The sequence below is a fragment of the Rutidosis leptorrhynchoides genome, chromosome 4 (assembly GCF_046630445.1).
Source record: "Rutidosis leptorrhynchoides isolate AG116_Rl617_1_P2 chromosome 4, CSIRO_AGI_Rlap_v1, whole genome shotgun sequence".
Taxonomy (NCBI): Eukaryota; Viridiplantae; Streptophyta; class Magnoliopsida; order Asterales; family Asteraceae; genus Rutidosis; species Rutidosis leptorrhynchoides.
Window position 1 is genome coordinate 28865801 of NC_092336.1, and position 10577 is coordinate 28876377.

Consider the following 10577-nt stretch of genomic DNA (forward strand, 5'->3'; position numbering starts at 1 on the left):
ACCCAAATTCTATTTCCAAAGTACCGTGTACCATTAGCTTTCACTTGAAGTTGGTTCTCGAAACCAATAGGTCCTTCACCTTCGATAAGTGTCGGTTTAATAGCTTCCAATTGAGCTTCACAGATTTGCGAGATAAGATTTGATTTGATCTTCAGGTTTAGAGCACGAACACGTTTAACATCGTCTTTTCGACTAAGGGCATCGGCAACTACATTCGCCTTGCCAGGATGATATTTCAGCTCACAGTGATAATCGTTCAATAACTCGAGCCATCGGCTTTGCCTCATGTTCAGCTATTTTTGATCAAAGATGTGTCGAAGACTTTTATGATCAGTGTACACCGTAAAATGGGTACCATACAAATAATGTCTCCATATCTTCAATGCAAATACCACGGCTCCTAACTCAAGGTCATGTGTGGTATAGTTCCCTTCATGTTTCTTCAACTGCCTAGATGCATAGGCAATAACCTTTTCACGTTGCATTAAAACACAACCAAAGCCTTGCTTTGAAGCATCGCAGTAAACAACAAAGTCGTCAGTACCTTTAGGTAAAGATAGAATCGGGGCTGTGGTCAATTTCTCCTTCAGAATCTTGAAAGCAGATTCCTGTTCTTCGGACCACTTAAATTTCTTCCCTCTTTGAGTTAGCTTCGTAAGGGGTTAAGCAATGAGAGAAAAATCTTTTATAAATCTCCGATAGTAACCGGCAAGTCCCAAAAATTGACGAATATGCTTCGCAGTCTTTGGTATCTCCCAGTTTTGAATAGCTGTAATCTTAGCTGGATCGACATGTATTCCGTCTCTATCAACAATATGTCCAAGGAATTGTACGGTTTTAAGCCAAAACTCGCACTTAGAAAATTTAGCATAAAGTTGTTCCTTTCTTAAGAGTTCAAGAATCATGCGCAGATGTTGCTCATGTTCTTCCTCATTCTTAGAGTAGATCATAATATCGTCAATGAACACAATGACAAATTTGTCGAGATAAGGTTTGCAAACACGGTTCATAAGATCCATGAACACAGCAGGAGCATTGGTCAAACCAAAAGGCATGACACAGAATTCATAGTGCCCATAACGAGTGCGAAAAGCAGTCTTAGGAATATCGGATTCCTTAACTCTGAGTTGGTGATAACCAGATCTTAAATCAATCTTTGAATAAACGCTTGACCCTTGGAGTTGGTCGAATAGATCATCAATACGCGGCAACGAATAACGGTTCTTGATAGTAAGCTTGTTAAGTTCATTGTAATCAATGCACATCCTTAACGTACCATCCTTCTTCTTAACAAACAGAATAGGAGCTCCCCATGGGGACGAGCTTGGACGAATAAAACCTTTATCCAATAGTTCTTGGAGTTGGTTGGATAATTCCTTCATCTCAGAGGGTGCTAAACGATATGGAGCTTTAGCAATAGGAGCAGCACCGGGAGTTAAATCAATTTGGAATTCAACTTGTCGAGGAGGTGGAAGACTAGGAAGATCTTCGGAAAACACATTGGGAAAGTCTTTAACCACTGGTACATCTTCAATATGCTTCTCTTTCGATTCAATCATCTTGACATTTGCTAGAATAGCTGGATAACCTTTCATAAGGTATTTGCGGGTTTTAATACAGGAGATGATGTTGAGATTGGAACCACTCTTTTCACCTTGGATGATGAGAGTCTCTCCATTTCCCAATGGAACATGAACAGTTTTATCATAACACAGGATGGCAGCATGTAATGGACATAACCAATCCATTCCAACTACGACGTCAAAACTTCCGAGCTCGACCGGTAAAAGGTCTATCTTAAATTCTTTATTGGCTAGGATTAGGTTGCAGTTTTTATAGATTTTATCGACTTGCATGATCTTTCCATTGGCTACTTCTACTAATCTTTTGGTTTCCAAGGGTTGAGGCTTTTCAGTAAATAGGGTACAAAAATCACTAGACACATAACTTCGGTCGGCACCAGTATCGAATAAAATAGTTGCATAACAATTATTGACAAGATACGTACCCGTGATGACCTCATCCTCATCTCGGGCTTCAACAGCAGTAATAACAAACGCAGGACCCTTCGCAGCAGTAGTATTAGCTCCAGTAGCAGGATTATCCTTCTTCTTAGGACAATTTGGACTAATGTGCCCCTTTTCTCCACAAGTATAGCAAGTTGGAGGAGCTTTAGCAGAAACAATCACCTTATCCTTTGGAGGAGTCTTACACGTCTTAGCAACGTGTCCCACTTTCTTACACAATGCACATGTAGCAGTGCACCGCCCCGGGTGATGTCTCTCACAACAAATACAAAAAGGATAGGTACCCTTATAATTTATCCTCGTACTATCCGCAAGCTTCTTACTGTCATTCTGAGTTGAACCTTGAGACGGCTCAAACTTCCTTTTTCCTTCATTACCCTTAGTGTCAACAGGATTAATGGCCGCCGCTCTTCTTCTCTTGGCCAACATCAGATTTTGTGCCATGAGAATCACAGCATTGAGAGTAACCTTCTCGGCAGCAATAACATTCCCTTGAACATCCTCGGGAAGACCTTCGATATACCTTTGAATTCTCCTAGCCTCGATAGGAAACATCTCAGGACATAGAGTAGAGAGTTCAAGATATCGATTGGTGTAGCTTTCAATATCAGTACCCTTCACCTTGAGTTCCCAGAACTCAGCTTCAAGTTTCTGAACTTGACTTCTTGGGCAGAATTTGTTAACCATCATGCTTTTGAGTTCGTCCCATGGAATTGCATTAGCATTATCAATTCCTACGGACTTCGCATGAGCAGACCACCAAGTTAAAGCATTACCACCTAATGAGCTAGTTACATACTTTACTCGATCGTTATCACCACAGTTGCAAATGCGAAAAATGGATTCCATCTTCTCGAACTAGCGAACTAATTCGACAGCTTCTTCATTTCCCTTAAATGCATTAGGAATAAAGTTTGAAAAATCCTTGTAGGAATAAGGTTTCGGTTGAGGATTAACATTATTAGCTTGAGCGTTGCCTTGTGCGGCAGTGAGTAGTTGTTGGAATTGCTCGGTAGTCAATACGATATTGTTAACAGTAGGTGCAGCTGGATGAACCATAATGTCGCTACATAGGTCGGATAAGTTAACAAGTTATAGGGTTGGGCAATTACAAGTATGAATAAGATAAAGTATTGATATCACATGATATAAATAAAACACTTTATATTATTAAGGAACGAGTCGTTAAAATAAGCCTTTTAATACACGATTCGGGAATAGGAATAGTTTAAGGCATAGCCTTTACATAGATGGAAAAATAGGAAAATAAACTAGGAAATGTCAAGATTGAAGTAGTCTTCATATCTCTTCTTCTCATCCTCAAACTGCTTCATCACTTTCTCCATGTTATCCTTCACAAGTTTCTTTAGCCTTTCGGTTTGAGAGTAGAGGGATTCTTTCATAAACTTCTCATATCGCTCGTTCTTTTCTTTTTGCTTTTCGTAGAGGTACTCGAGGTTGTCGTAAAGGTTGGTAACACGACTGTTGATGGTATTGGTGTCGTATTCTCTTAAAGCAAGTTGTTTGTCGACTCGAATTCTCTTCATTCTCGTTCGGAAGTCAACATCCTCCTTGAGACAAGCAAGGGATTTCTTCCCCCAACGGGTGTTACGTTCTTCCTCATACTTTAGCAGCCTCAATTCTTTTCTTAGTTCAACATTTTCCTCCACCAACTTCTTAATTTCGCGATCTTTCTCATCCATACGGACCTCCACTCTCGCCACGTAGCGAAGCAAACCCTCCAAGTTTCTCTCGGTATCCTTTCGTAGGTTCGAGATCTCATACTTAGTAGCATCATTATAAGAAGGAGTTCGGGCTCTCTTCCTTGATGGACCGACTTTTTCATGACATTTTCCTTTATCTTCGATTCTCGAAGTTGGGTAGTATTGAGGAGACCTTTGTGAATCTCGAATAGTATTTGGACTATAGTTTGGTGATGGTGAGGCAGGACTGTAGGAAGGACTTCGAACAGGTCTCGAAGTTGCAGAGTGTCCAACACCTACTTCGGTGGTAGGGTTGAGAGTGGCTTTGTTAGACTTGTTAATGCTTGAGCTTGACATCCTAACATTAGGAAAGAGACTTTGATTAGAATCTTTTAGTCAAGTGTAGTAAAGCATAAGTGTTAAGATTATAGGGCAATCCTAAGTGCTTTAAAGTCTAAGGCAGGAAAGGTTATAGTTTCTTAGATTGCTAAGGCACCCTAGCTAGCAAGTAAGGCACATATAAAGATGCAATCCTGGTTCTCTATAACAGCGTGGTTTGCTCTGATACCAATCTATCACACCTCCAGTTAGGGCCTGGGCGAAATGTGACTTAATATCAAAATATACCAACCTAACGAGAACAATACTAAATGAGAAAATTTATACTTTATTGAGAGTACGCAACGGAAAATGAAATGTCGTTACAAAGTTGGAAGTAACAATAATGTAAATGTTCAAATGCAAAAGTAAATAATGCGATATCTCTTGATCCTATGTCCAAGTAGCATCACATAAGCAGTAAGAAAGAAAGTTTGAATCAAACAGCACCTGAGACAAAACATGCTAACGTGTCAACCAAAAAGGTTGAGTGAAATCATAGGTTTAACAAATAAGTTTGACCGTTGTTTTAGACCACAAGATTTAGTTTGTAAGGTTGATCTCGCAGATCAAAAAGTTATGCCAGTGCGTGATATTTAGACTAAACGTTCAAGTTTGCCCCAAAGACAAGTTGTAGTTTATACTTGTCGGTTTAATTTCATTATTAAGTAATACAATGACTTAGTCAAATGTATCGGGGACGTTTCTCCCGATAGGCCTACCCCCAATAATTAAGCATGCAATCAACGAGCAATTAAAAATATCACTGTAGGGACTTAGTCGGACATAACCGGGTATAGCATAGTTTAACAGTTTGGTACTTGTGTCTAAATTGTAAAATGTAAAAACAGCATGTGTCTCACCCTAAATAAGTAAGTAAGTTTGCTAGCAATAAAGAGAGGGGCTATGAGTTCACCTTAGTAAGTAGAGAGAGAGAGATATTCCTCGGAATAGAAAGTTGGATGAGTGAGCAGAAAAGTCAACCTATTGACATTTAAGAGTAGTAAGTGTTTTTGCCCAAGTTTAAGTAGATGTTTAAGTATGATAGTGTTGTAAATATAGTTCGTTTTACTAAGTTTCCTTTCCTAGTAAGTTTCTATTTTTAGAAAGTTTTCACTTTTAGTAGGTTTCTTATATTAGTAAGTTTCTATAAATAGAAAGTTTCTACTTTAAGAGTATTTTTCATTTTAGGATACTTGCCGTATTAGATAAGCTTTCAATCACCCCTTTCCATTCGAATGGCCATTTCAGATCTAGGGGCTTGAGCTATATGATCCTTTAAATCGGAAATCCAAACCCTTCCGCCTAGAGTTTCGTAGAAACCATTCATCAAGAAAGTTCGAAGATCTATACATCTCTAATACATATCCCAAAATGTTTTTATATGTTACAATATAAGTAATAGGTTATAGGTGTTAGTAATAGTAATAGTGTATACATGTTAATTAATAGTATAAGTAGTATTAGGGTTTCATTAATTAGGGTTAGTTAATTAAAGTAGTAATTAATAACTAGGGTTTAGTAATTAATGTCCTAGGGTTTCATAAATGTCTAGGGTTTAGGTTTAATTAATTAAGGTTTAATAATTAATTAGGTTTAGGGTTTAAGTAATTAGGGTTTAGTATATATATATATATATATATATATATATATATATATATATATATATATATATATGTATGTATATTTTCGTGTATATATATATTAAATAAAAATATTATTTTTATTATATATATAAATATATATATATATATATATATATATATATATATATATATATATATATATATATATATATATATATATATATTTATTTATTTATTTTGTTTCCTAAATTAACTATAAACAAATCTTTCATGTAATAACCTAAGGTTTTAAGATCAAACTTTCCTTTTCCCTTTTTTTTCCTCTTGGTCGATATACATATACATACAAATTTTTTTTCTTTAATGTGTAGATCTAGGTGTGTGTATGTTTATGAATGTGTTATAACATGAATATGAATTAAACGAATCAAAGTTTATGTAAATAGTTTAGGGTTTATGTTATACCTTTGAAGATTCAAGATGACTAACAAAGAAGTGACGAACACGATGAAGATTGAAGATCAAAGCCTTGAAAAACTTGAAGAACTCCTTGAAGATTCTTGAAGAACACGAAGAACGCGAAGAACACTTGAAGATCACTTGGAAATCCTTGAAGATTTCGATGCTGATGATGGTGTTGGGGTTTCGGTTTTGGCCGAAAACAAGAGGGAGGGAGGGAGAGAGATTTTTGGGAGAGAATTGTTGTTGTGATTTGGTACAAGAATTAGGTTTGGGTTAGGCCTCTATTTATAGGAGTGTTAGGATTATTCTAGAATTAGGGTTTAATTAGGAATTACTTAGGGAACAAGTTGGCTTGAAAAAGGGGTTAAGGTTGGTCATGGGAGCCGAAAATTAGGAGGGTAAGAGGATAATTTTGCCCTCTAAAAATCGGCTAGGGTTTAGGAGGATTAGGGTTAACTTTTTCACTTAAGTCCTTGTACTTTAATTTTAGCTTAAATAATTCCTTAATTATCCAAGTTTAATTATTTTTAATACACAAGTTTTAAAGTTATTTATTTGTTCACAAAGATTAATAACTCATTATTTTTATTAACTTGTCAATTAATGTACAAAGTTAATTAGTATATTTTATAATTCTTAACACTTAACAATTATCGAATAAAGTTTAATTATTAAGTTTAATTATATTGTTGGGCAATTTAATAAGGAAAAGTATAGAATGGAAAAATGAGGGTCGTTATATGTATTTCCAAATTTTTATTAACGACCTCAATGAGTGACCTAATTCAGAATATAAAGAAAATTTTCTAGAATTTATATGTAACTAGTAGAACTCTTATTTCGCTCATAACTTAAAAAATCTTGTCCCTGCACTTAGTTACGATTATTCCCTGCACTTAGTTACGATTATAGCAGGAAGGAGGTCAACGCTCTCCGTTGCGTGCGATGAGCTTTTTGTTCTATGTAGCTATATGTTTCCAATTATAATATTTTAACGGTAATGAGCCACGCATATGAAAAAAGACAGTAAGCCGTTTCAACATATCAAATAGACATAATTTAACCCTCAATAATTAAACTAATTAAAACCCACATTATTTGAATATTTTGTTTAACTAATAGTAAAATGTGAGGAAAATTATATTAAAATTTCGTAATGAAATTATAAAGAAAATTTGTAAAAAGTTGATGTAAGAATTAAAAAACTAAAAAAGTGGGAGGACTAAAATGAGAGAGACGAAGGATTGAAAATGAAAATAAAAAGGTTAGGGGGTATAGACTAAAACTTTTAAAAAAAGAAATGCTGAAACTGAAAAAAATAAAAATTGTTGCCGATGAGATTCAAACCCTCACAGCCCAGGTCACAAAACATAATCACTAGATTTTTTTTATTTTTACGGCGATTTTTTGACATTAGTTAATCATTTTTTTTCAACTAAATATCCATAGAAATATGTTATTTAACCATTAATTATTTTTTTTTTAAATAAAAACAGATTATTAGAAATTTGTGAAATGACAATAGTGAGAAAGATATACAATATAAGGGCAATTACCAATGATATATGGATTAATTAAATTTTTAAATAACTTAGTATCATATTAGATTTTGGAAGACTTCAAGAAATCAGATGTCAACTTTATTGTATCGACATTTTTCATATATTAAATTTAAATTTTTAAATAGTATTAAGTATTATTTTTCAAAGTAGCCTTCCATACTTTTAATGCCCTTCTATATATAACTTATCTTGTGAGTACATTCGAAACAACCTAAATAACTCATAACTAACCATCCTTAATAAACACAATGCCTTCTATTCACTCAAGCCCGTTTCACCAAATGGAGACATCATCTTTTTCATCTTTATTACAACACACAACAAATCAAGAAAAAAGATCAAAAACTCCCCGTGGCATCACGGCAGGCGGGATCTTAAAAATGTTCAAGCTTCTTCCCATGTTAACATCCGGTTGCAAAATGGTTACATTATTAGCCCGACAACGAAAAAATTTATTAACCGATAACGCCACAACAGGAACTTTATTTGGTCACAGAAGAGGCAGAGTAAGTTTAGCGATTCAAGAAGATCCACATCGTCCACCGATTTTTGTAATCGAGCTTCCAATGAGTTCGAGCGCTTTTCAAAAGGAACTGGCTTCAGATATAGTTCGTTTATCGTTAGAAAGTGAAACGAAAACGAGTAAAAAAAAGGTGTTGGAGGAATTTGTATGGGGTGTTTATTGTAATGGTAGGAAATATGGGTATTCAATAAGAAGGAAACAAATGACTGATGATGAGTTTCATGTTATGCAATCGTTGCGAGGCGTATCGATGGGGACTGGAGTGATTCCTGGATTGTCGGAAAAGGATACAACGATTGACGGAGAGTTGACATACATGAGAGCAAGATTTGAGAAAGTTGTGGGAAGTAAAGATTCAGAAGCTTATCATATGATTAACCCTGAAGGTGCCGAAGATGGTCAAGAATTGAGTATTTTCTTTGTAAGAGTACACTAAACTAAACTAAACTAAACAGTGGCGATTCCAGAATGCAAACTCAATTAACCTCATAATTTTTTTGAAGTTAAACTATCACTAAAAATTTTTGAAGTTAAACTATCCATGGACATTCACCCCATCCGATCCATTTATAATGGATATAGATGATGTAAATGGACGATTAACGAATATGGATATGGATATGAATGATCTAAATATTTCATGGATCGGATATGGATGACAACTTGTCATCCACAGATATATCCATTATCACCCGAAATACATCTATATACATACATATAATATCTGTACTAAAATATAAGCTTATGCATCTACATACATATTGATATACATATACATAACTTACAAAATTTTAAATTATTAACGGAAATAAGAGTTGTGATAGTCACAATTATTAAATTGTTACTAACAATATATTCAAAGTTACGTATTTAAATTTGTTTAAACTTAACTACTTAAAATTATAACGTATTTTTCTCATTTAAATTTACAATCGGCGACAAATTACAATCAAAATATGTGTAACAAATCAAAACCATAAAGATAAAATATTTACATTTGTTATAATTATAATCTATATTAAATTAAAAAAAAAATCATCGTTAGATTAACATTTCATTTGATATCCAACGGATATTCGGTAACTCGCTAAATCCATCGGATATGGATATGAACAGATCAACTGAAATTAAATGGATGTGGATATGGATATAAATATGAATATAGATATGGATATGCAAAAATTTAATGGATATTAATGTGAATATGAAATTATCCGATTCATATCCGATCTATTGTCATCCCTACACTGAAGATGACGTTACGCGGCGTTCAGAACCAGTCTTGAAGTGAATGAATTAGAAAGAATGAAGAAGTAAGGAAATGAGTCAACTATTTCTTAAGCTACATTACTGATCAAGCAGCGACAAAGCAACCTGAGCTCTTCCTACTTAACCTCACCACCCTCAGTAAGTTACAGTGAACGAAAAGATGTGTAAACTTAACCACACCACCATCAAAATATCACAGCAACTCGATCCTTATTCTTCAAACGATTTCAGCCTTCCATTTACTCGATCAGGCCCGAATGCATTGTGTAATGCCTTTATACAAATAGCATAGTCACCATTTTTATAGGTTTAGAACCTACATAAGTTAGATGACTCATTTTCACTCTAATATCACTAAATTTTCAACAAGAAGTTCAACATAAGTTAAAAAACCTTGTTCATTTGTTTGAAAAAAGTCTTTGATCGTGTCCGTAATTGTTAGTTTTGAAGTTTTAGGTGTGTTTAGACGAAACCAGTTGGAGCTGAAGCGACTCGATCTCTTTGTAGCAAAGGCGGCTGATATCATAACAGAATTAATAAATTATATAAGTTCAAGAGTCCATCCTTTTCTAAAACCAATTGGTGATAGAGAGACTTCCCCTTAGACTTATATGCATACATTTGTTTTGTCTCATGGTCGATGCGGGATAATTTCCCAACAATAAGCTCTATTTTTTTTCATAAGTTATCCGCTCAAGATTTTAAAAGTAACTTGCCAAAGTTCTATCATAGTTTAAGGTTTCAAGTAGACAATTGTTCATTCCTAGCTCATGTACCTAGTCTCCATCCTTATCTATTACTTGGCTTTCTTCTAAAAACAACACTCTAAGGTTTCTTCAATAGCATATACTAAAAGTCAAACCTTTGTAATCAAATCTCCTATTTGACAGTTGAAGTTGTTGAGAAAACGTGCTTGGTCATGCACATATAATACAATTGTGGATAGTGGATGACTGAATGACCAATTAATTATTCACGTGCACTCCTATTGACTAAAAATGCAATTAACTTCAACTTGGGCTTCTTGTTTGACTCCAGCTTGAAAGGCCCATAGTTCTTTAGTCCTT

At 34.6% G+C, this 10577-nt stretch overlaps 1 protein-coding gene across 1 annotated transcript; it reads left to right on the plus strand.

Annotated features, from left to right (window-relative positions):
- The first annotated feature begins 7952 nt into the window (after positions 1–7952).
- LOC139844934 (protein MIZU-KUSSEI 1-like) lies at positions 7953–8854 on the plus strand. Its single transcript, XM_071835151.1, has one exon. It carries the CDS (start codon positions 7967–7969, stop codon positions 8675–8677), a length of 711 nt encoding a protein of 236 aa, XP_071691252.1. The 5' UTR covers positions 7953–7966; the 3' UTR covers positions 8678–8854.
- The last annotated feature ends 1723 nt before the right edge of the window (positions 8855–10577 follow it).